The following is a 27531-nucleotide window of genomic DNA, read 5'->3' on the forward strand; positions in this document are numbered from 1 at the left end:
AATATCTTAACGGGAAACTATTTATGAATATGCCAAATAATCAGTATATCATTCATACCAATTTCGATAAACATACTGAATTTTTTTTTTTTACAATTTTTAAAAAAGAGAAGACGTCTGAAGAATTAATATGGCGTAAACTGTTTAAAATAAGAAGAAATACTCCTCACGGACAAAACAAGAAAAGTAATGGGGAAAAAGAGAAGTTGCAATATTTCATGACACAACATTCCTATATGCACTTGGCCAAACCAAAACAAAAAACCAGCTCTTTTATTGCTGTTCTTCGTCTATATAACTCTATGCTACATGACTGTTTAATATAAACTGTTTTGATATTGTCCCACATAGATGTTTTGCCTGCAATAACCATTTGGGCTAAATGAAGTGAGCAAAAGATTATATAACATTCTAATCAATTTTATAACATTTCCTTAAACAGATAGTAAAAGCGCCATTTCAATCTTGTAAGCAAACGATTGCGGTATCTTCTTGCGTGATCGTCAGTAATTCGACCAAAACAACGCCCACCAAAGTTACTTTGACACTTTCGATAGTGATGGATATATGCAATCTCAGGATTAATATTTTCAACTTTGAAATGTTCCTCCATTGGCTTGCTCACGTGATGTATACCAATTTCAAAGATTTTGATTGGATCAACTATCATTTTTGTCCGAACAGTACTGAAATCCTCCTTTCTGGTTATTGAATTTAATGTGACTAAATGGTTCTCAATGTGGTCTGAAAAATCAAAAATATCTGAAACGATTGTATCCTCGAGGGGATCAAAGTACGCACTCTGGAATCTAATTGCACAAATGTCGCCACCTTCCGAGTGTTGTTCGTGGTATGATTTCATTGTTTTGTCTATGAATTTTGGAAGCGTTTCATCAGATCGAGGGAAAATAATTTCGTCGATGTCTAGAAATGCCACATGTTTAAAAACATACATATTTCTATAAAGACAATCCCACACGGCAGCTGACTGTCCGTGATACCAGATCCAGTCTTCTTGTATAGGTAAAGGCCAATCAAGTATCGTAACTAGACCCTCCTTTTCATAAAGTTTTAAGATTTTTAAAGTTTCATTGGTAACATTTTGTGAATAAAAAGTAAAATGCTTATATCCTAGTATGATAGAAAATTCTATGAATTCTAACAAGCGTAAAGAATTAACAGTCCCGAATAATGGCGGGACACAAACAGCTAAATCGCCTTTTACTACGGATTTGTTTGAATGTTGTATAACAGGAATTATGTGTTTCGTTTCTTCGTTGTTCGCGTCTTCAGAATTTGAAATGTAAATATGATCAAATTGGACATTGTCAGGAATTTCACATGACCCTATATAAGCTGCAAAAGTCTTGAGATGATTTTCACATGTCTCATAGAACGCAAACACAGAAGATTCCCAATCATTTATGATAGGATTCCAAAAGTGACAATAAAGTTGTTGATTGAAATTCTTAGCAGATCTGCTTATTATAATATTTCTTATAAAACGTGTTTCCTTCCTGTCATCATAATATGATGCATATACATAAATATCTTCGGCTACTTTTAAAAATCCTACATTACTTTTTGTTAATGTAGAGTTAATCTCTCTTGTATTATGGTATTTAGTGTTTTCTTTCTTTTGGTAATTATTATCAGTAGTGGTGTTGTAACTTCTGCGTATAGGTTGTTTAGCTGTCGTTATCGATCGCAGCTTTAGATGTGTTGTACTATTTTGGATACGATATATTTTCAAAATATGATCTACTTTCTCTTTAAATGTAAGATTTTTTAAACTGTCCCAATAATCTTGATTTGTAAGTGCTTTGCTTTTATCTATCTTACTCTTATATCGTTTCCTCATTTGAAGTTTACCACTTCCAAGTTTTTTAATCCTCTTTATTGATTGTAAAACATCTTTCTTTTTTAATTTATACAACCTATCAAACTTAGATTGAATTTCGGACTTTTTCAGTGTTGAAATATTTGACCTGTGAAGTTGTTGGAAATCCAATGGAACCTGTTTATCGTATGAATACGTTGTTTTATTAGATGCCTGTATGAACACCTCATCTATTGGTAAATAATCATCTCCAGTTTTATCTATAACCTTGACATCATTTCCAGTCAGGAAAAATATGAGACCAAAAACATAAAATGCCAATGCTATCAGTAACAGTCGTGTTATCTGACGGGTAGCCATCCCCCTGGTGTCATCTCGAAACACAACTATCTCAAGCTGATGATAACCAGGTTACACTGTAGATAATCGTTATCATTACCTGCAAATAGAGAGATTATATTAACATCCATAAGGCCTTGTCCACACTCGTTTTCCAGGGGTATCAAAATAACAGAGTCCAGCCAAACGCATCGATGTTTGATACCAAATGTGCATGACATACGTTTACGAGGTTTGCATATGGTTCCAATATACCTTATGAAGATTTTTGTGCATCTTTGCACACACAAAAACATTAAGTTTAGTGTCAACTTATCTTCTAGTGAGTTTTATACTACTTCTCTTTCTATCCTTTGTTTTAACCACTTCCTTGGCTAAGTTTAAGGTACTAATGGATAGATTATGTATTGGTTGTCTACATGCAGGAAACAAAATAAATTGATGTATTTGAAATGGTTTTAAAAAAGGTTACTAAGCATTTAAGAATAAGAGACACATATAGTACTATATTTGTCTTTGTTCAATAATAACATACTAACAAGACTAATGGGACATCATTACAGGAAAGTACAAGAAAATAGTGAAAGTATCACCTAGCCACCGGAATGATTTCTCTTTCTATGCACGGACATTTTTTTTTATATTTTTCTGATAAGTTAGAGAAATTGAACATTTTTGTCCTTGTGTGTCGTATTATTCATAGTGTGACACCGTAGAGATGACAATAACGTGTATAGATCATATAAAAAACTTAATTTAACTAATATATTGACTGAGCATGTGGTCTAGGCAGGTAAAATATAATGAATAACTGGCCTGGATAAAACACTCACTTGCATACGTCTTTTTTTCTAGCCTTGATGAAATGTTTTATCGTCATTAAAAGCATTATTATTCAATATGCTATTTGGTTTTTTGCCAAGACGCTTAAGAAGTCTATATGAGAACTAGTAAATTTATTTGTTAAAGCATTAGATAATATTAAATCTATGGTCTGTCTACAGAATGATATATTTAAAAATATTCATTTGAAACACTTCAGAGGAATCTATTTTTATGTAATAAGACGTATAACATGTGTTATTGCTTTGTTGTATTTGAAATTTATATATCCTTAGCTAAATAAAATCCTTTTAATACACAACATATTTGTATTGGACGATATACCCCAAAATACAATGACTTTGCGTTATAAGACCAAGGACACCTAGATCTAACTAAAATGTAAATTGCTTCTTGAATTTTATCCTTACTTATCACACGAACAATTTCAATATTTATACTATATCCTTAACCGAAAAGCAAACATATCAAAAACTGTATGGATGAATGTGTGTTGTTGATGTCCCTACAACCTGAGAACTTATTCAACTGAAATCAAATTCAGTTAAATGCAAAAAGCCTGGCATCAGGCTAGGTACTTACAACATAATATTCGTTTCTTCTTTCAAATTTTAGTTATTGTCCAATAATTTAACACAGTGGTATGGAAAAAAACGAAATACATCAAAAAAGAGGTATTGATTTGAAAATGAAATAATGTGATATGATTGTCAATATTACAACGCTTGACAATAGACAAAAAATGACGTATGTATAAAAGTTAAAAGCAATGCTTATACTAGAAAATTCTATAAACTATGAATATCTACTTGAAAATTCCGAACTCCATTCTTTATTTTTTTTAAAACAATCAAAACGATTGCAATTGAAGCATTTAAAGTAATTCATACAAAGAGAAGCATCAGCGTTTTTCATCGTTGAAGATGACCCGTAGTTACTTCTTTATCAATGGATCTCTGTTGGAAAGTTGTATCATTGGCAATCATGTTTTCTTATTTTTTAGCAGTAAACTATATGAGCCAAAACGATGTAAAAAAAATACCAAACCTGTAACAAATGTCGATGATGATAGCCCATTAATTGTAAGCAGTTCTTGAAAAAAATGAATAATAGAATACAATACTGTTATTTTAGATCACAGGAAACAGCGAACAAGAGTCAGAACTGACAGGTAACTGAAAGATTTTGTTATCGTTTTGTTTTAATGTTGCACAAATCTGGCATTAGCTATTGACCAAACTTGTACAAACAATAGTTACAAATATCACATGCCGGTGCAGTGCATGCACATAGTTGTATATAGCGTGTTTTTTTTAGACTTCTTATCTGCTATGCTTTACTTATTTAGTTTTAACATATGTCAGATGACCCTGGCATGCCAACTAACATGGCCGACATGGCTAGAATAGAACATAAGGTAAAATGCTGAGTATTGTCGCGGTCTATTGTCTTATAATACCTGTGAACAGGCAAAATATGAAAAGACAGAAATGGTACGAATGTTGGGATCAACCTTCTGTCTTTTTACATCAAAACTGCCAGACTATTTTTTATAGTAGTATTGTCCATTAATGATAAATTTTACTTTTTAATTGTTTTGCGGTTTGTTAATTATCTTGAATACTATAAAAGATAGATAGCAAGAATGACAAGATCTACATATAAGGTAAGTGTTGCCGAAATTGTTATTTGACCCTTAATTTTTTACCCTTGTGGGGGTTTTGCAAGTAAAAAAGACTATATCAGCTTTACAAGATCAACAACAAAAAACAAACTTGAAATTTGTTTTTCGTGGAGTATAAATTATCTAGTCCACAAAGTTGGAGAGTATATATCAATTGTTAATGATAAACTTAGACTGATGTGACAGATTTTAAAACTTAGTTAACATTGATCTTTTATTTTAACATGCATCAAACAGTCGATTATCACTGAGGCGTTATATATATAGCATAAGAATTACTATTTCCCGCATCATGTCTTTGTAATGAACAAGGTATTACAAACAAGAAAGAAAACCTGAGTTGTGTAATACGTGAAAGCATTCAATTTCCTTAATCACAAAATTGAAAAATAACATGACAATTCATACATATTTTCATTCTATTATCTTAAAGGTAAATATTTTATAGGTTATAGGTTTTATTTGCTTAAGATTATAATTTATACTGTCGGCAACTCTTTTGTTTTGTAATTCATTATATGGTCTATTTTGATAAAATTAAATGTGGGAACTGGAAATAAAATGCATCATGTTAATATTAAGCACTTTCAACCAATGCAGCTTTTAATGTTTTAAAATTAAAATTGCAATCAAATGATCAGAGTTTTACAGTAGTGTTTGTGTTACTGTATGGAATATCTGAACAATATATGATGTTATTTTATATTTCTCTTATTTTATCCGAACATGTAATTATAGATGTATTTAATTAAACTTACCAATACCAAACAAGTCCATCTTGGTAAAAATAGAATATGATATATTACCCAAGTAAAATCTTTATCACAGGGTATCACTGGGTTGAAGTACAAATCGTTATCTGAATTCGGGTGCATAAAATAAACAGTTCACAAAATTTCTCCGTTGTACTTACCTTACACACTATTTTTGTTTGCAAAAGACTTTTTTATAAAATGTTTGTATCGATTTAGTTTGACAATGATATGAACATGCGTCTGTCGTTTAGTTTAAAGTCATAGTTTTTTTTATTAAGTTATTTAATATAGCACGTACGGATATAAAAGGAAAAGGTTATTTGATTTGCGAGTCACCAAATAAATTACTAATATGAGGCTAAGTGTATGTTGTATTATAAGATGCATTAAACCAACCAAATGCATGTACTATGACGTTCTATATAGTTTTACCCGATCGACAGACAGGCGGTGGCGGAATGCTGTCAATCATATCACGGTTTAAATTATATAACTGTGAATGAAAATTAATCTTTTCAAATTTAAAGCCTGAACTTAAAAAAGATGTACAAAGATTCGGAGATCGAAGATGTTAAACATGTATTTTCTTAATTGCCAGAGAAGACTTTGTGATTTATAAATCTGGACAGACATTTTAAGTGAATGTAGGACACAACCAGAGGAGGTGTTTCATGATGGTGCCGTGTGCAAAAAAACAACAAGTCACGTGATAATAATAACCGCCTACGTCCGCCATTGAACGAATCAGAATAGACAGAAAATCGATATTTTGATAAGCCAATGACAACGCTACAACTTGTAACAGGTGAGTGATTTTTCTGTAAACATAAACACATAGATCAACAAATCGTGTTTACATTGATTGAAGCGCATTAAAACTACGGGAAATGGTTATACAGAATACAAGAAAAAGAGTGAATTTATGGCGTCGATTGTTCCGACATTTTTTGAAAAAAATGCACTTACTTTCCTGAATAATACACGTAAACAAGAAGCGACTTTCATGCGAAATTTTAACATGCCTTTCTATGGTAAACAAGAAATCTAAAATTATAAAAAGTCGTCTTAAGTCGTCTCTAAATTTTCCAAAATATTTCAATGAAAAAGTCTAAATTTCACCCCCTTTTAGATTTTGCCTTTCTGAAAACCGTCAAGTATAAACATTAAACGGCCATGTCATGAGTAAAAAAATCGATTGTTTCTTAACCTGATGGGCTGTAACATTATAAAAGTTACTTGAACTAATTATAAACACGATTAACAACTCAACAAATATAAAAACGAAGATAATTATAATCCTGACAATCAAGATACTGCATGGCCTTCTTTTATTTTAGGGGTCCCAACCCATAAAGAGCCATACTAAACTATTCTTAACCCCAAACCTTACCCTAACCCATTAGTGACACTGATACTAATACATTGATACATGTACATAAAAAAAGTAGTCTAAGTGGTACATGTATGTTACTTCTAAATGGTTCAGTGTATCCCAAAATCTGTCTGAGACAAAAATTCATTCGGATAGACATAAATTTATATTTCTTTTTCAGTCAGACAAACCCTAAAACAGTATTTTTCACAGACTGACGGTTACCCTACACACCCTACATGTACATGTATAGATAAACTGTGATATGATATCATCAGTATTCAGTGTTGGAATAGCTGGTTTATGATTTGTTTAAATTAGTGTCAAATTAATGTCCTAATTTTAGTCAATGTGCCACATTTACAATTTCTACAGTGACAGATGCAAACAGGACACCCAGGTGGATCCTTTTAAGATTATTCGTATAGACACGATGACTTTTATAACACTATTTATGACTCGTATAGACACGATGACTTTTATAACACTATTTATGACTGTATTATTACAAAAGTGCATATCAAAATAATGGCTAATTGCATTTAACTTTTTCTATAGGAACACTGATAAAGTTCTAAAAGTATATATATTAAGCCTATCATGAACACTTCAAAAGTTAATATCATTACCATTAATTATATAGATTCTAGTCATAACATGCATTAACATTTTTGAATATTTAGTAAAAAGAATTGCTCTGATACATATAAGATAAGATAAGATTAAAAGTTTTATTTTCCAAATTAGGTCTCCAGTGGGGCATATACACATACACATGTGACATATATAATTGATACAACATACAGTATTTTACATGCAATTCATATAATAATCTTCAACTATTGAAATAAAGATATATGTATTCATGCACATAAAGAGTGTGACTGAAGTAGAATATTGCTTTTTTTATATAAATTTCAATGTTTATGTATGTATATATGTGTGAAAATTTTTTTTCCAGAGGCAAGATTTATTTCCAATGACAACCACATCACCAGTACTTACTCCTACATCTGTGCAGCCAAGAGATAGCAGAAAATGTCTTTTCCAAAGTCCAACAGACACCACAACAAGAAAAGAATTACCTGGATTTGTTACTCCATTGGTAAGAACTTATTCAAAACTTCTATTTTCAAGTCACAAAATTTATCACATTTCATATAGGAAATCTCTGAAAACTTCCTAATCATTACCACTGATTTCAGATGAATTTATGGGATACATGTATAAGGACATTTTTTTACAAGATACCAAATAACAAAGAAATATTATTAACAAATATAGATCTTTGTTACATACTGCCTTCAACAACTAGCAAAGTGCATACCAGGCATAGAACTTAAGACTTTGGTAGCCACAACAGTAAAACTCATAATCAGGTGCTTTACTCAATAGTGGCTAACACATCGTTCAAAGAAAATTATAAAGGGCAATCAGGAGGTGCACTCCTTGAAAGGGCCAGAGTATATAAACATCAATTTCAGTCAGAAATTTCCTTGCAGTGAACATTGTTGATTGGAAAAATTCCCGTATATCCCCATTTTTAAAAGTATTTATTGAAAAAAAACTTTTTTAATAGCTTAAGAGGAACACCTTAGTCGGAAATGAATTCTCCTTGCAGTTTGATACGAAAACATATAACTTTGTGATAACATGCTACAACCATAAGACATTGATAAACCAATAATTGATGAGAAAGCATGACAATCCAGAATTCATCCGTCACTGGTAACAAAAAAAATCTGAATATGATTATTCCTCTTTTGCTGCCAAGCAATAACCATAGACACTAAATTGCATCTAGTTGATTAATCAATGTTTTTGAGTACGAACATAAAGTTGTGATGAGGTATAATTGGTAAAAGGAAAAAAAAGTAATGTTCAAATTCAATGAAATGTATTAATACATACCACCGAGTATAGCTATTCTAATAAACATTGTTGTGTTGTTCTGTTTCCAATAGCAATTAAAAAGTTACTACAATCTCGAAATAGGAAATATCTATTAAAAAGCAACAAAATTTAACTAATATCAGGAACTCTTTAAAAGCCTCATCAAAGCTATCACCCACATCTTCTGGTTTAAGAAACGCTAATCCGAAAATTGTTGAAACCGTTTACTCAGGATAGTTCCGATTTTCTTGTATTCTTTTTCAATACCTAAATTCTGTATTTTCCTCCACTAAGCCTTATCGAGATAGAATCTACAAGACTTAATGACGATGTTTAGAAACATATATTTTGCTGTTTAAGGTAGATCATAGGTATACGTTTCTTGAGATAGAATTTTCTGATACTTTTACTATGCTCTTTTCAAATATATAATAAAAAGGATGGGTCCCCGTGCTATTTTTCAAGCTATGAGTCGTTGAAAATTGCCTTAATTTGCTTAGAACGATCATGAAAAACACACTTTTGTGCTTAAAAATCTATAAGATAGAATTTTGAAATAAATTGTGAGAAGATAGATTTTGTGTCACCGAACTTGTTTTCTTGCTACAAGTAAAAATTAAAAATTTAATTGACTGATTGCGTACTGCAATAGTACAATCCGAGATGGCGTTATACCTTGAATCTAGGTCCCATGAATCTACCTTAATGCTATCGTTCTTCAAAATCTAGATGAAAGGTGTTAAGGTTCAAGGTCAAATGAAAAAATAATTTCATCAAGTAAGGAATTATATCTTGTAATAAGTCTCTTATTTTGACGGTTACAGACAAAATACAAATGGAATAAAAAAAACCGGTATAAAAAACGAATTGTTTAGAGAACAATTGAAGGTCTTTCCACTTCAATTTTATTAATTATTGATGAGAAGCTACTTTGGTTTACTCAAAGTTACTATTGGCGTCCAAGCATAGGTTTCCTCATACTTATTCAATAAATAAATCTTTCTATATATTTTTGCCTAAAACAAGGGAGATAATTATTAACTTCCGGTTAAAAATGTCACTTCAAATCTCACATGATAGCTTTATTTACACTGATTCCAAAAATATATGGTTTCTATTTAAGAATTTGTAACTTCATTGGGGTGTAAAAGCGTTGACCGAAGAAATTTTGTATGAAGCGCGGAAGCGCTTCATTCTAAAAATGTGCCCACGGCCAACGCTTTTACACCTCTATGAAGTTACAAAAAGAAGCATTCAATACTTATAATTACATTTTTTAGCTAGGATCAGAATAACGCATTATAATGAAACATACATTATATACTTTTGCCTGTAATATGGGAGACATTAGATATTTCCGGTTAAGTAAAATTCACTTCCGGTCTCAAGTGATAGGTTTATGTAAACATATTTAAAAACTCTTTTGTTTCTATGTATTTTTCAATGAAATAATTTCAAAATTAGCTACTTCCGGTTTACACACGGTATTTTTCGGTTTACATACGGTATTTTCCGGTTAATATTTTTCAAAGTCACACGTCAACCAACAGTTTATAAAAGACCTTATGGCTTTATTATGTACCAAGTTAAAGTAATAATCAATTAACCTTAAATTGTTACAATAACTCTTATAAGATGCCATTGGATCGTTCTGAACAAATGTATCCTATCTTGATCATAATTAAGCAAACATTTTGCACTAGTTCTTTTATCCGTATCTTTAAAAGTGACAGAGGAGATCAAGGGACAAGTAAAAGTCAATATTTTGAATTTAATCTTGACATTTGACCTTGACCTAGTTTTGTATGTTATGGATCAGGGACCTAAAATCAACAGACCCAAATGTCCCAAATACCGTACCTATCTCTTAAGGTCGCAATACATTCCTAACATTCATTAGGTATTCTTTCAAACCCCTACTGAATACCAACGCATCATGTAAATATGGTATGTATATGTTATATAGATATAGATATATATAGATAGTGTTCGCCCGTCAGTCCAAGGGAAAATCTTTCAATTCGTACAAACCCCAAGATGTACAAAAGGCCGTTAATTTTTTAATAGCTTCGAGCTCATCCATCAATCATTGACGATAGACTATTTATGACGGATGGGTTAACTGAAAGTCTGGACAGGCAGTAAAACAACGTCTGGTTCGTTTAATCGTATAATCTCAACTCAATATAGTAACATGATACATAACAATAGAACAGAAGATATGATGACGTTAACAATGTGAATGGAAACGGCGTTAAAAGTAGTGTTAACGTTTGACGGGTAAGTTAAACTGTCTCTAAATCACCGACATACTCGGGGCCACCAGATGCAATGTCCATTAGCTGTGATATATAGTGGCATGCGGAAAGAACAAAAACAGATTGATCTCACAAATAATTAAAAAAATATTAAATTATGAGATTACGTAAAAACTCTTTGAATTTGACAGTCTTTTCACAAATAAGAAAAATTAACAAATCTGTTCACACACGTTAGTTTCTTCGTTCACTTCGTCTCAGATAACATTCCATGCTGTTGACTTCTAATGGGTAGAGTTTCGTCACGGGTCGATTTGTAATTCCTGATTTGGTACGCACCATAGCGACGCGTACTAAGCCGTCCTTGCCTTTAATAGTGTCCTGCACAACTCCAAGTCTCCAATGCACGCGCTTTGATTCGTCGTGTATCTGAACGACATCGCCTTCTTTAATCTTCCGAACGTCGACTCCAGTGCTTTGGTGATATTCTCGCAATGAAGTAAGGTATTCTCCTTTCCATCTTGTCCAGAAGTTCTCAATCAATTGTCTCTGTCGTATCGCTTGATTGTTCAAGTTTGTGCGTGTTAATTCACATACATTTAGATTGTCAATAGCACTATTTGACGATACATACGGTAAAGTTGTTATCCTTCGTCCATGTATAAGATGGGATGGTGTAAGCGGCTCCAGATCTCTGACATCTGTTGAAATATACGTCACTGGTCGATCGTTGAGTGTGGCTTCGATCTCTGTTAATACAGTCCTTAGAGTCTCATCGTTGACATGTGCACGTCCTAATACTTTCTTAAGTGATGTTTTTGTTAAGCCAATCATTCTTTCCCACATGCCCCCGAACCATGGAGCTCTATTTGGGATGAATTTCCATTCAATGCCATAATTCTGAATATTTTCTTTAACTTTTCTAGAATTGCAAAGTCGTGAAATTTCGTTTGAAGCAGCTTTAAATGTTAGCGCATTGTCTGACATCATTATTTTCGGCACTGATCGTCGACTTACAAACCTCCGGAAACACAATAAAAAATATTCTTCGCTGAGATCGTAAACTAATTCCAAATGTACTGCTCGAGTGACAGTACATGTAAATAGGCAAATGTAAGCCTTCGATTCTTCGTTGTGTCTGTTCCTTATCGTAAGCGCTCCTGTGAAGTCTACACCGGTTATGCTAAAGGGTGTAGCATCTTGAACTCTCTCCTTTGGTAATGGTGGAATTTCTGGTGCGGGATAAGATTTTCCGATTACTTTTCGGCACGTTACACATTTCATCAATATAGATTTCACGCACTGTCTTAATTTCGGAATCCAAAATGTTTGTTGTATGTATGCTAGAGTGATATTTATACCTGAATGTAGTGTGTTCTCATGTGCTTCTAACACTATCAAATGTGTAAGACGGTCCTTTGCCGGTAACAGATAAGGAAACTTGACTGTTTCTCCTACTGTCGCATTGTCTATTCGGCGGCCATCACAACGTAATAATTGCTTTTCGTCTAGAAAGAGCTTTAGTTGTCGCACAAGTGTTTTACGTTTTGTAGAATTATCTATACAATTTATTTCGTCACCAAATATTTTACCTTGTTTATATCTTATCCATAGGAATTTTGCATTTTCAACTTCATCAATACGTAATAAATCTTTCTTTCGTTCAGTTTCCGTTGCTCTGCAGTTTTTTTTTTATCTTTTATTTTTTTTTCAATAGTCAGGATTTAACATACATGTACCCCTACACTACCACCTGACAAGGGTATCAAGGGGTTACATATTATAGAAAATAATTCAGTAAACAATTTTTATCACTGACAAATTGATTTTTACAATTATAATATTTAAGGTTACATATAAGTTTTATTTGGTAATATTTTCTCGCTCTCTGACTTTCTCTCATACATTACAAATACTCTTCACTCATTTGTTATGCTACAATATGTATCTTGACTTACATTAAAAAAAAAATATATATATTTTAAAGACAAAAAAAATAAAAATAAAAAAAAAATCAAAAAAAAAAAATCAAAAGCTCAAGGATAAATTTTTGCTCATAATATATATAAAAATAAAAATAGAATTTCTCATTTATATGTAACAATAATTAGTTGAATATTACATGTAAAGGAGACCAAAATTTTTCACACACTTGGACTCTGTTATTTTTCTCTGCAATATAATGTTCAAGAAATTGGTATTTTTTTATTCTATTCTTTAACCCAACCATATTTGGTTTTGTTTCATTTAATTTACATTTGTATATATAATTCTTTGTAATTATGACTAACAGATTCAGTAATAAACTTTCATGTTTGCAACCAAGAAACACATTCTCTTTGTTAAGAACAAAGTTTACAAAAAAAAAGATTTACTGCATTTGAAAAAGATTGCCACAATTGAAAAGTTATTGGGCATTCAAAAAAAAAGGTGTTCAATGGTTTCTTCACCAAGTTTACAAAAAGTACACATCTTGGTGTCTTTTAATTTAATTTTGTATAAAAAGGTATTAGTTGCTATGATTCTATGCAGAAATTTGTATTGAAAGGTTCTTAAATAAACATCTCTACAAGATTTTTTGGTTATCCTGAAATATTCTGACCATTCTGTTAAATCAATAATCAACAGTTCTTCCCATTTCAAAAATTTGACTGTTGGTAGTTCTATAACTTTATTTACTAAATTTTTATATACAAATTTTGCTTTCACATTACCTATAATTCTCTTTAAAAAAATATCACCATTATCAGGCTTATCCAAATCTTGCTTTAAACAGTTCTCTTTAAGGCATTTTTTCATAGTCTGAGGGATTCTTGAAATCAGACCATGATATTTGATAAAATTGTTGAATTTTACTCTTTCTTGAAATTGTTCAAATTTATAAAAATTCATATTTTCTTTATTAATTAGGTCACTTACTGACTGCACACCTCCTTGTTTCCATTGAATATAATATGGGAAATCATCCAGAGAAGAAAAGTTCAAAATATCTAATGATAAAATGTCACTGACAGAATTCTCAGTAATAGGTTTTGCTATAGAAAAGCATAGTAAAACATCCTTCAAGAAGGGATTTTTACATCTTTTAGAAATCTCAATTAGCTTTTCTTTCTGTAGATGTAAAACCCTTTCACCCCCATACTTTGTGAGGTCTGCCAGTAACAACTGCTGCCAGCCACCAAGTGGGTTTGACATCAGTCTTTTTATCCAACTAATTTTTAAATAGATATTAAAGGAATGAAGATGTACCATATTAAGTCCACCTTGTGAAGTATCACCAATAAGTGTGTTACGCTTAATTCTGTCTGGTTTTTCATTCCAAATAAAATGATAAAATAGTGAAGTGAGCTCTGTTAACCTGGATTGTGATAGGTTTGGCAATGCAGTCATTAAGTGTACCAATTTTGAAAGAGCAAGAGATTTAACTACTGTAATTTTCCCCAATAATGTTAGTTTACGATGTTGCCAGCTTTTCAGGATTGCAGAGACTTCTTTAATCTTCTTGGCAAAATTAATTTCTGTGATACAGTTTAAATCTAATGAAAATTCAATCCCCAAAAGTTTAAAATTTGAATGTGACCAATGAAGTTTTAAATCGGGACAAAGAATCATATCTGAATACTTTTTGTTTCCAACCCATAGTGCTTTTGTCTTTGAAGCATTATTTTTAAACCGGAAATTTTATAAAAAGATTCAAAACATGAAAGTGTTTCCCTCAACGATATTTCCTTTCCATCTAACATAAGAAATGTGTCATCTGCATACTGGCTTAAAAGTGATTCATTATTATCTACAGTTATTCCCCTTATTTCAGGATTATCTTTTAATTTTAAAGATAGTAATTCAACACCAATAATAAATAAATAGGGTGATAGAGGATCCCCTTGTCTGCAGCCTCTTTCCAATTGAAAAAAATTAGAAGTATGTCCATTATTTATAACACAACTTGATGCCCCTGAATATAAAGTTTCAAGCCATTTACAAACTGAAGGCCCAAAATTAAAGCTTTTTAAAGAATTTTTTAAAAATAACCATTCTAAGGAATCAAAGGCCTTTTCAAAATCAACAAGTAATAAAAGACCTGTCTTATTATTTTCCTCAAGATAGTGCATTAAATCATATAAAAGGCGTGTGTTTTCACCCATAAATCTATCTTTGATGAAACCTTTTTGTGTATCACTTATGACAAATGGTAAAACTGGTTTAAGTCTATTAGCTATAACAGCAGAAGCTATTTTCATATCAGTATTCAAAAGACTAATAGGGCGCCAGTTACTTATATACTGTCTGTCTTTCCCCTCCTTAGGAATGCATGTAATTACACTTTGATACTGAAAATCAGAAAATATTCCAACCTCATATCCAAAATGTAGAGACCGAAAGATGAAAGGACCAATATCTTTCCAAAAAAATTTATAAAAGTCTACTGTGTACCCATCAGAACCTGGACTTTTACCATTTGTCATAAATTTTAACGAATCAGCACACTCTTTAAAAGTTAAATTTCCCTCACAAAAATCTCTTTGCTCTTCTGTGAGCTTAATGTTATGATTAAAAAATGATGAATCATCACAATCTAATTTTTTGCTCGAGTATAAATTTCTATAAAAATTTTGTTGTTCCGTTAGAATTTTTGATTGCTCTGATATATGTTGACCTTTATCATCTATTAGTTCTGTTATTGTTTTTTTTATAAAATTTTTCTTTTCTAATTTACAAAAATAATTTGAACATTTTTCACCATTCTCATGCCAGTTGGAGCGGGATCTAACCACAAACCTTCAACCTTCTTTTGTCGACAATTTTCTAGTTCAAGCTTTTTATCAAGTAAAGATTTTTGAACCTCATCATTTGGAGAATGGTTCATAATAGTTTCTAAATGTAAAATATTATTTTCAAGTTTCAGGGTGAAATTTTTTTCCTCCTTTGATTTATTTATGCTGTAATTTATAGACAAAGATCTAATCTTCATTTTCAATATTTCAAAAAATGTTTGATCATTACATGACAAATCGACAGAAAGAAGATCTTCCATATCACCTGACAGATAGTATTCCAAAATAGTATCCTTAATGCATGATTTAACCTTTTGTATATAATCTGCATCTCTGAGTAACTGAGAGTTAAATTTCCAGTAACCTTTGCCCCGTTTCTCTAAACAAGCTGAGAAGGTGAAAATAATTGCTGAGTGGTCAGTTCTATAACCTGGTATAATTTTAGTATTTTTCATTAGTGAAAAAAGGTCTTCTGAAATTAAAAAATAATCTAAACGACTTTGTTTTATAGGTGAGGACTGACGCCAAGTATATTTCCTATCTTCTGGATAGCATGTACGCCAAGGGTCAAGTAGTTCAAATACGTCAATGATTTCATCAATTTTTTTACGGGAGTTAGGATTTCTATTATGTTTGATATTATATGTATCCATAAATTTATCTAAAACAACATTCCAGTCACCACATAATAAAACACTTGTGTTTTTAAAGGATAAAATGTTCTGCATAAGTATATCAAAGAATGAAGGTTCATCAGTATTATAACCATACAAACAGGCAAAACTCAATCTTTGTGAAAAAATTGTTAAATCTAAAACAATGTAACGACCATTATCATCAGTAACAGAATTATGCACAACAAAATCCAGACCCTTTTTAAACATAACAGAGACACCTGCACTCTTACTGTCTTTATGACTGAAAAAACATGTTCTTCCCCATTCATCCTCCCAATTTTTTTCAATGTCTTTAATACTATGAGTTTCTTGGAAACACACTATTGAAGTATTTTTACTCTTAGCCCAATCAAATACATCTGCCCTCTTTTTGGAATTTGAGAAAAGACCCCTCACATTCATTGATAATATCGTTACATTATTATCCATGATTATAGATGAAGTGATGTTTTAAAAACCATATAAGTAAGTTCATAAGTACAAATATACAATTGTAACAAATCTGACATACACAAACATACACACATACAAACATAAGATGTTGCTTATTATTTTCTTCATTCAGCATTGAATGTATTAATTAATTCACAGTATGGCAAGTAATAATTATACATAATTCTATCAAAGGAATAGATGTTAAAAAGGGAGATAAAATTGAATATTTATATCATTATAAATGTTAGAGTTATTTCCCCTTTACTGTATAGTGACAGTATAATTTATTTGAAACAAAATTTTTCAAGATGAATATCTCTTATATTCTTTACTACAAATGTATTTATATAGGAATATGTAATTCACGACTGATATAAAACACTTTTTACTTCAGCAATTATCTTTTACATTTATATCTATCTATTGAAAATAATAAAAGGCTGGACATTATTCAAAAATTAAATTAAATGATGTAACTGACTAAACAAGACTGATTAAGTTCCCTCTTTCAATTTCTTTTTCATTTTTTCATCTACATTGTCAAACAGGTCAAATCTTATTCTACTACTAGTTTCAGTTTTGGCATACACATTACAGTTGTAAAACCATACATTTTCAAATTTTTCAGTGTTTTTAAGTCTTGCCATAAGTCCAATATTGCGTTGTGTTATATCATCATGAAATTTAAGTTCATTTTTCAAGGATCTTTTTTGTCGCATTATCCGTATTTTAGTGTCAGTGTTTCTAACCTTCACGATAACAGGCTTCTGGTAACCTTCTTTTCCAGGTATTCTGTGGATGGCTAGCACATCACTGGGCTCAATATTTACATTTAGGTCACTATTTACTAGTTCAACAAAGGCTTTTTTCAAGTTCTCACCCCTTTTTTCAGGAAAGTTGAGCATTCTTATGTTATGTTTCCGACTGTATTGCTCATTGTAATTTGGCTAACTTCAATGCATCAATAGATCTGTTATTATTGTCACCAACCTTTTCCACTAAGTTCTCAATAACTCTATCTTTTGCCCTGATTCTTTCCCTCAGATCCTCATTCTCTATCATCAGTGTATCTAACTTATCATCAAGTTTTCCAGTTGCCTCCCTTATTTTACACTCAAACTTACTGGTGATCTTCTCTTCAAAATGATTTAATAATTTCTGGACAATGTCACTAACTAAACTTGCTCTGCAGTTTGTTGCGAATCTCATTACATATGCGGTAATTCGGGTTAATTTTCTATAAGAATTGTACCGTTCGATATCTATTATTTCTCCTATACCAATACATACATTTTGATTATTCTCCATTGTTTCAATTTTGTCATCGTTCTCCGACATTGTTGTACATACACTAGACGTTACATTGTTTCCGTTCCATGTCGGCCAATCTTCTTTGCTGTTTAACCATTTAGGTCCACTAAACCATATTTCATTCTGTTGCAATTCTTCAGATGTTATACCACGTGTAAGCAGATCTGTGGGATTGTCTTTCGTAGGGCAATATCTCCATACATTATCTCCACACAAACTTTTAATTTCTTCAATTCTATTTTTGATAAATTGTCTCTGTGGTTTTACGGATGCAAGCCAACGAAGTAGGATTTGACTATCACTCCAAAATTGTATTTCACTGAAAGTTTCCGGAAAGTTTTTGCAAATATGATCAGCAAGTCTTGCTCCAATTACAGCCCCCATGAGCTCTAGTTTTGGTAAAGTTATAGTCTTGATCGATAGGCGCAACTCGATTCTTTGCCATTACTATTGTTGATTTTCTGTCATACATGATGTACGCGCATGCGCCGTACGCATGAGTTGAAGCATCAGTAAATACATGAAGAGTTGGTAAATTTCTGTTATTCTCGTTTTGTGTCTGAGTACTTCGATGAATCTCTGTTTCTAAGCTCGATGCCAGATCTCGTGAAATTAATATCCATTTTGATTGGATATCTTCCGGTAATATTTCGTCCCACTCCAAATTAAGCTTCCAAAGTGATTGCATAAATATTTTCGCTTTTACAATAACTGGGCTTAATAGTCCTAACGGATCGAAAATCTTGGATGATTGCCGTAAAATATATCGTTTAGTTAGTTTTCCTTTTTTGTCCGTCTCGAACGTGTTACTTTGATAAAACAACTTGTCCGATTTAGCGTTCCATTGCATACCAAGAATTTTAGTAAGCTCATCTTTGTCTAAGGTTTGTTCTTTGCTAGCGATTTCTTGTAATTTTGGACTGTTTGAATTCCAAGAGCGTAGGTTGAATCCGCCTTTCGTAAGTAATTCTCTCGATCTCCTGTAATAATCTATTACGCTATTTTCGTTATCAAAGCTAGTTAAAATGTTGTCCACATACAACCCTTTTTCAAGTGTATCTGAAAGTTTCTCCGGATTTTCCTTAAAGTGCTTGAGAAGTGTGGCGCTTAAAATGAATGGCGAACATGTAGCTCCGAAGAGTACGGACTTGAAGCGATATGTTATTAGCGGACTTGATGTGTTTGTAGGATCGCTTAGCCATAAGAACCTCGTTGCATCTCGGTCTTTCTCGTCGAGCTGTATTTGTAGAAATGCCTTTTCTAAATCTGAAGTTGTAGCATATTTCTTAGCGCGAAATCTCATAAGTATACCCGTAATGTCATTCATAACAGGTGGGTGTGATTCTAAGCATTCATTTAGACTTGGATTATCTCTTCCATCTTTGCAGCTACAATCATAAACAATGCGTATTGGCGTAGTAGATGATTCCTTGGCAACAGGGTGATGTGGGATATAATGTACGGGTCGATCGGTAGGAAGTTTTGTTTCCTCAACCTTTTCAATAAAATGTCTTCTCTCCTGCTCCATTATGATATCTCCATACATTTTAAGTAAATCAGGTTTATTTGCTAAACGTCTAATACCGTTACCTGTCCTCCAATTCCATGTTATGCGGCAGCGGAAGGAAATCTGGTTTCCATGGTAACTTAGCTGTGTACTTTCCATTTTCTAGTATAATAGACTTTTCTCCGTATTCACTTACAACTTCAGACTGACTTTTAATATTATCGCTTCCTGAAACCCCCAACGATTCTAAGTTCCAAAACTTTTCCAAGTCGCAAACAACGGCTCTGTGATCAGTCAAAATATTCATCATTGCCGATTGTTTTGAAGTACTTCCGTTCTTAGTTAGTACGGGTCCTGACAAGAGATAACCAATTTTCGACTTAACTGCGGTCGGTCCATTTCCTCTTATTATTTCATCTTCAACTATTGACCAGTAATAGTCTGCGCCAATCAATAAAGATATGTTAAACTTGTCTTCTGCGCATATCGGATGTGCGAGTCGTAAACCATGTAAGTATGGCAGTGCTTTGATTTCCCTTTGGGATTTTGTCTGAATAGGAGCGGCAATTTTCGGTACAATTATTACTTCTATTTCTATTCTTTGATTATCAACTGTTGCAATAGCTATGTTTGCTTTGTCAAGATGACGAACTTGTCCTTCGTTTCCTCCAAATCCAGATATTTTCAGTGCAATCTTTTCGGTGGACTCAATTTCTAATTTTCTAGCTAAATCTTCAGTTATGAATGAGTTCTGTGCTCCCTCGTCAAGTAAAATATTTGACATTATCGATCTATTTTCGGACCAAACTGGAGTTACGGCAGTTTTCAGTAAAACATCTGAATGTGCAGTAACAGTAGAATGTAAGGATGTGGTTAGCTCCAGTGGCGTTTCCTCTAAGGCGGTATGTGCTACGGTCTTTTGTGTACTATACTGGTTTTCGGTCAAGCTCTTTGGTTCTGTGTTATGTACTTGGACATGTATACTCGTGTGATGTCTCTTTCCGCACTGGCGGCATTTGAATTCAGACTTACATTCAGCTACTCTATGACTTCCGAAACAGTTAAAACATACCTTTTTTCGCTTCACAATTTCTATTCGTTTCTCAACATCTTTCACGTTTTTGCATGTATTTGGATGGTGGGATTCTTCACAAAATAAACATTTCTTACGTGACTGTTTTCTGTTCTTTCCGGGAAATGTTTCGGCAATAAACGAAGCGGTCGGTAAAATTTCTAAATCTTCATTACTTGTACCTGTAGATTGTCCTGCGACCTGTACGCATACTTCCCTCTTTATGACTGTTCTCAATGATTCGATGTCCCAGTCGTCGTTTCCGCGGTCTCGGCTTATGTTTTTCCGTACATCGGACGGCAACTTATTGTATATTATAGGCGTAAGAATGGCTCCAAATGTACTCTCGTTTGTTCCTAACGATTCTAATCCGCGTATGCTACACTCAATTCTGTCGGAAAAGTTTCTCAAACTGTCTGCGATTGACATCGGTGCGGGTAAATCAATTAAATTTTGAATATATGCGTTCGTGATTTTGTGGTTCTGACCAAACCTCTCTCTTAGTATTGATACGGCTTGATAGTAATTTGCACTTGTGAGTGGTAAACCGGCGATACATTGCACGGCTATTCCCTGAATTTGATTTTGCAAATACGTAAATTTTTGCACGTCTGTTAATGTTTGGTTATCGTGTATTGTTGATTGATACGCATCCCAGAAAGGTTGCCAGTTTAACAAATTGCCATTAAAATATGGTAGATTCAATTTTGGTAGCTTGTGGTAGATGCTAGAATTTGTTGCGCTCATTGACGATCTGTATTGCATATCAATATTCTGCATGGGATGTGGAGTATTACATGTAGATGTGGAGTTGATAAAAACAAAATCTGCTGCATTTGGAATTAAGTTCTGATTAGAGCTAGTTTCATTTGATTTGTTTTTCTGTTTTGAACTTGATGAATTGCGTACTTTTGTCAATATTCGTTCTATATCTAAAACATACCGATCTGAGTCTTACACTCTGCTTCCATGTTTTCCTCTGCAATCTCCTCTAATATTTCATTATCAAGTTCCAAAAGAATATCCCTCTTTTTCTTCAAAGTTTCACATAGGCTTTCTATTTCGTCGCGTTGTGTTGTTTCTTTCTCTAATTCCTCTTCAATCTTTGAAATTAATCTCCGTGCGGCTCCTCGATGACCCACTCTAATGGCTTTCTTTTTCGTCATTATCCTGGTCACGGCACCAATATGACGGATGGGTTAACTGAAAGTCTGGACAGGCAGTAAAACAACGTCTGGTTCGTTTGGTCGTATAATCTCAACTCAATATAGTAACATGATACATAACAATAGAACAACGTTAACAGAAGATATGATGACGTTAACAATGTGAATGGAAACGGCGTTAAAAGTAGTGTTAACGTTTGACGCGTAAGTTAAACTGTCTCTAAATCACCGACACTATTCATTGATCAATTACATTGAACCATTGTTTCCCTACGAGCGAGTCTACAACACCCTGGATTATAGGAAAATTTGTATCGGATACGGTTTCCTTCATGAGGTCTTTACATTCGATACAAAGACGTAGACTTCCATTTTTCTTTCTCACACAAACAATGACACAATAACACAATAGCACTCCAATAAAGGAGAAGAGTGTTGCAACGTTGAACCCCATTCATATGTATGTGATCTGAAAGACAATCCTTGATCTCATGGGTTTTGGTATTGAAGTATAGGCCCAATTACGGGAGTTTGGTCAGCAATATCTTCATTTTCAAGTCTGGTGCAACCAAGTTCAACTCTATTTGCAAAGAGCTCTATACTCTTCTTTGAGTAATTGCTGTAATCTACTTTTTACGCTTACTGACAAAGGTGGGTCTCAAATGTGTTTATTGTTATTGTCTTCAGTCTTCAGATAATCGTTAAAATTGAGAATAGAAATGGGGAATATGTCAAAGAGACAACAACCCGACCGAAGAGCAGAATTGTCGACCTATGTCCTTAGTTTTATAGTCCGCATATGGCAACCCATAAACGCCTTCTACGTTTTGAAACTTTCTAACCGTTTTCCCTCGGTTTCAGTTTGTAACCCGGATTTGTTTTCTCTCAATCGATTTGTGACTTTTGAACAGCGGTATACTACTGTTGCCTTTATTGAAGCAGTCACATATTTACTTTCTTTGGTAAATAACACCATGCGCCAATAGGTGCTCTCCACAACGACGTGTATTTTCGAAGTACTACCATTTCCATATTTTACAATACTTTCTTTGATTCTAAGTGATTTGACTAGATCCAAATTTTGATAATAAAAAAGTGGAGGTATTATTATCCTGGAATAATAATATCTAGGAGCATTTCTCCACATTACTAAATTTTGTGATGTTCAACACGGTGATTATTCGAATGACTTTGATGCCTAATGCAGATTAAAACGTGTTAGCTGCATCTGTATTTTTCATCATAAAATACTGTTGAGAATGGAAATGGGGAATGTGTCAAAGAGACAACCAGACCAAAGAGTAGAAAAACAGCCCAAGGCCACCAATGGGTTCAACACAGCTAGAAAATCCCGCACCTAGACATGGACTTCATCTGAATCCTTAAACAAAATGTGTACACTTAACTCCGAAACATATAAATGCACTGAAATGAATACCAATCACATAATATCCAATAATTGGTTCATTCATGTTAGAATGTGAGAGTAGGATTGGCACTTCAAAGCTATTTTTCTGGTTTTTTATCTTTGCTTTTGAGTTTGAAATGACTCTATACACAACCCTCATACGGAATTTTGAACCCATTGTCTGAATGGAATATCAGTTCTCCTTCCATTTACTCTTTTAGTGGTTTTATTTGATTTTCATTCATGTTTTCTTTCAACCATTGAATATGTATTATTGATACTAATGCTTCCGTGTCCTACAGGAGTTGAATTAGTTTTCCCATGTAAAGAAAAGTCAACCTCATATTCACTAAAAAATGTTTAGTTTTGATGATCGTTGGAATACGGTTCTTTTCATCTCACTTGCGGACTCCTTGCAACACTGGTATCTGCCTGTTTTGATTCTCATGGATTTAAAATTAAATCTACCTTTGAATCCCGCTTTTTATTCTTTAGATGCCACCTTTTGTCTAATATCTAGAGCTCGAAGCAAGATATCTTGTGGACTTTCTTTTTGTTATTGGGATAAATGACACAGTTCTATACATAACTATGTTGTGGTCTTCTCACAATAATGAGCTCTTGATATACCTTTAGTGTGGTAATGTTGAGCTATCCTTTCCTTCGAAGTTACTGCGTAGGCTAGATCCTGCGATAATTGTCGAATGATGACATAGATTACTTCCTGCTCATTATATCCCTTTTCAGTCCTTGCCTCTGTTTAATGAATAGGGCTACTGTAGTATATATGACATGCACGTTATGGAGTCTCCTATTTGACCGACAATCTTTGAATCTGTTTTCATAGTGAACATTTATCACTTTAATAATGGTGTAATTTCGTCGTTAGTTTTCTATCAAACGATATTTTTGGGTCTTCAACTTCTTGTCCTTCGTCTTTAGTCATATTTCATATCTTCTGTTGCTTCTATTGCTTTAGCTGCTTCTTTATGTTTTCCTCCCAAGAAAATCATTTCTTTGTAATAATGTCGTGATGCGTTTATCATCATCACCTTCAAAAATTGAAACATTAATTGTTTTGTCTTAACCTTAGTCAGTGCTAAAACGTGTTGGCAGGTATAAGTTATTCGTATATCAGGGTCGTTAAAACAACCAAAGGTTGAATAAATATGTTTCCAGTTACTTCTTAGTAAAGTATCATTTCTTTCTCATTCTCTGGTTCTTTGATCATATTCGAATATATCTATTACTTATAATATCTGAAGCAAACATGTCCCACACAAGACCCCAAGTTTCACGGGTAACTTCGCACAAAATTTGGAAATTTGAAAAAATCATGTGTGATTTTTATAAATACATTATGCATATTTAAAGAAGTTGCAAAATACGCAATCAATTGGATTTTTAAACCCGACTAACAATTTTCGACATGTAACCATCATGACATCATCTCCGAATGTAATCATGCTAGTGAGTAATCCGCTGATACATCTGTTTATTCAACAATTCACGTGATGTCTAATTACCACCGTCCAAAACAAGCATGGCATACCAGACTTTGAAATGGCATACATGTATATATGTTTCTGGTTACAACAACGTTTATATATACATGTAATACATCAATTCATTCTGAGTTCTTCCCTAATTGATAACTGACATGCCTTATAAAGTGTTTGCCAAAAGTCGTATCAAAGTTATGCATTTGGTTATTCCAGCGACTTAATGACTGGAAAAACTCAGTACTTTTACTCACACTAAACTAGACATTATTAGCTATGAGACTATATAATAAATTTAGAGATAGTACTCAAAACAGAGACATAATACAATATAATATTTTATATGTCTCTGCTCTAATGATCATGTATACCAAAAAAGTTTTTAAAAAAATACGTTTGTCACCTACTGTTCTTGGTGGGGCTCGTGTCTCTCCGCGATGTGTTATGTCTCTTGTTCTTTTTCTTTCCGTTGTTTTTTACCATGGCATTGCCAGTTTGTTTTCGATAATGAGTTTGAATATCTCTATGGATTATTTCGCTTTTGTTTGATAACGAATTGATTTCTTTAAAAATTTGAAGAAATTATTACTTTTATATATAACAATCCGTAATTTTGATTGGCTGACAATAATTCTGAGGCACTTTAATATCAAATTTTATTTCCGTATAAAATACAACAGTTATGACTGCACCCTCATTTTCATGATTTAAGCATAAACATGTAATTATTATGATTTTTTTTATATAATTGTATATGGTCGTAAAAGTGTTGATTGTGTGCACATTACGCTTCAAACAAAATGTGCTTCGGTTTACGCTTCAACATTCAAATAAAATAATAAAAAGAAGCATTCGATTTTTAAATAAAAAAAACCACTTGATTATTTAATAAGCTTGTATTTATAATTCAATCTATAATTGATATACTCAGGTAATCGACATTCTGTTAAAAAAACAAGTATAATTTTGACCTTTCCGCGATTTCTTTTAAAGCTCCTGGGTTCATCAGAAAAGTCCTACACGTCACAGGTTTAAAATACGCAAAGATTAAAACAAATATATGTTAATTTTACGTGGCGATATTCCAATTATTTTGATGCGGTTAACAAATAGCGCTTTGCTCGCACCAAATTATTAAAAAACAATTTTTCCTTTTCTATACATCTTTCTACAAATAGTTCCTAATATATATTATGTATCTTTGGTCAAAATAGCAGTCATGCATTTCCAATTTAAAAGTATCAATTTATATCAAAACTAAACAAAAATAATATATATATATATATATGTCTCTGATTTACCATACGAGTGTTTTAACTATTGAATGTAAAATGTTGTTGCATGTCTGATCATTCTATATTTTCATTGTTAGATGGTTACAACTATTTGGTAAATATCAATCATTAAAAGTTATATTTTCTTCGTTATTATTGTACATATTTCGATAAAAAGTTGTAAAAATGTTGCTGGTGGTATCATGAACGTATTCAAATAGTAAGTCAAAATTCGCGAATTTTCCCTTTTAAAGTTTTAGCCATATAGGCCATGTTGGTAGGGAAACGAGATAATCGGACATATTTTTTTTCAAAGTTCCCCAATGATTATATAATGATTCAGGTAGGCTAAAAAGCGGTTTCAGAGACGAAAATGTTAGAAAAGATAAACGGACGATATACAAAAAGTGATTGGAAAGCAAACACTATCATTTTGTGCCAAGTAAGCTAAAGCTACATGTTGAGTACAATACGAGCTTAAATACAGTATGCAGATTAAAATAATATATGTCTATGTACATATTTTAAAATTGTGTAGGTACAGCTAATGGATTTTCATAGCTGCTCGATTCGCTAAGCAGTTTCGGCCTATACATACGGACAGTCGTCATGTCCATCAGCTTTTGTGAATCTTCTTGAGCTTCTAAAAATAAAGAAAAAGATTATAAGGAACACATCTTTAAAAAGGCTGATTTGCGTTTGTTCAAATGTGGAAATATGATTTTGATTCCCTGCCCTACGTAAGACATTGGAAATTGTCATTTACTGCTTCTCCGCCAAGCATTCAGATATAGGATCAAAGAATATTCCTGCTGGAGTCAGAAAAATATGTGAATAAAGGGTAATATGTCCCCCATGTGATAAAATCGTTATACAGTTTACTACTGACCACCTACGGAACACAGAGGGTGAGTAAAATTAATAAGACACTCGGACTTCGTCATCACTCCCTATGGATTTTACTTACCCTCTATATATGGAATCGTAGGGGATCAGTAGCAAATCATATGACTAATGATAAAAAGTGAAATCACAAAAATACTTCTCAACTCCGAGGAAAGTTCAAAACGGAAAGTTTCTAATCAAATGGCAAAAACAAATGATAAAACACATCAAACGAATGGACAACAACTGTCATATTTCTGACTTGGTACATGCATTTTCAAGTGTAGAAAAAGGTGGATTAAACCTGGTTATACAGCGCTAAACCTCTCACTTGTATGACAGTTGCAGAAAATTCCATTATAGTTACAACGATGCGCAAACAAAACGGACATACTAGGAAAAATTGTCAAAATAGAGGTACACACTCGCATGTTCTGGTCCTGATATGCAATATTAATGCAATATTTTGAAATTTGACGTGGAACACCAATCTGTCAATCCATAAATTTGCACTAAACCATAAAGAGTACAAACA

At 32.7% G+C, this 27531-nt stretch overlaps 4 protein-coding genes across 5 annotated transcripts in view; all 4 read right to left on the reverse strand.

Moving 5' to 3' along the window:
- Positions 1-271: 271 nt before the first annotated feature.
- On the reverse strand, positions 272-26740 carry LOC139513417 (beta-1,4-galactosyltransferase galt-1-like). Of its 2 annotated transcripts, none has more exons than XM_071301864.1 (2): positions 26631-26740; positions 272-2279 (listed from the first exon to the last, which is right to left on the reverse strand). In XM_071301864.1, exon 2 carries the CDS (start codon positions 2198-2200, stop codon positions 422-424), a length of 1779 nt encoding a protein of 592 aa, XP_071157965.1. In that variant the 5' UTR covers positions 2201-2279; positions 26631-26740; the 3' UTR covers positions 272-421. The 2 variants fall into 2 exon arrangements, with proteins under 2 accessions (XP_071157965.1, XP_071157964.1); XM_071301863.1 differs by lacking the exon at positions 26631-26740 and adding an exon at positions 5465-5581.
- On the reverse strand, positions 18535-19728 carry LOC139511080 (uncharacterized). Its single transcript, XM_071297651.1, has one exon. It carries the CDS (start codon positions 19726-19728, stop codon positions 18535-18537), a length of 1194 nt encoding a protein of 397 aa, XP_071153752.1.
- Positions 19769-21190, reverse strand: LOC139511081 (uncharacterized). Its single transcript, XM_071297652.1, has one exon. It carries the CDS (start codon positions 21188-21190, stop codon positions 19769-19771), a length of 1422 nt encoding a protein of 473 aa, XP_071153753.1.
- The window catches only part of LOC139513416 (uncharacterized), a 93324-nt gene continuing 91272 nt past the window's right edge, over positions 25480-27531 (reverse strand). Inside the window, exon 39 of the mRNA XM_071301861.1 lies at positions 25480-26754. Within this exon, the coding sequence (XP_071157962.1) occupies positions 26636-26754 (119 nt within the window). The 3' untranslated portion in view covers positions 25480-26635. The remainder of the gene's footprint in view (positions 26755-27531) is intronic.

Source organism: Mytilus edulis, chromosome 2 (assembly GCF_963676685.1).
Source record: "Mytilus edulis chromosome 2, xbMytEdul2.2, whole genome shotgun sequence".
NCBI lineage: Eukaryota > Metazoa > Mollusca > Bivalvia > Mytilida > Mytilidae > Mytilus > Mytilus edulis.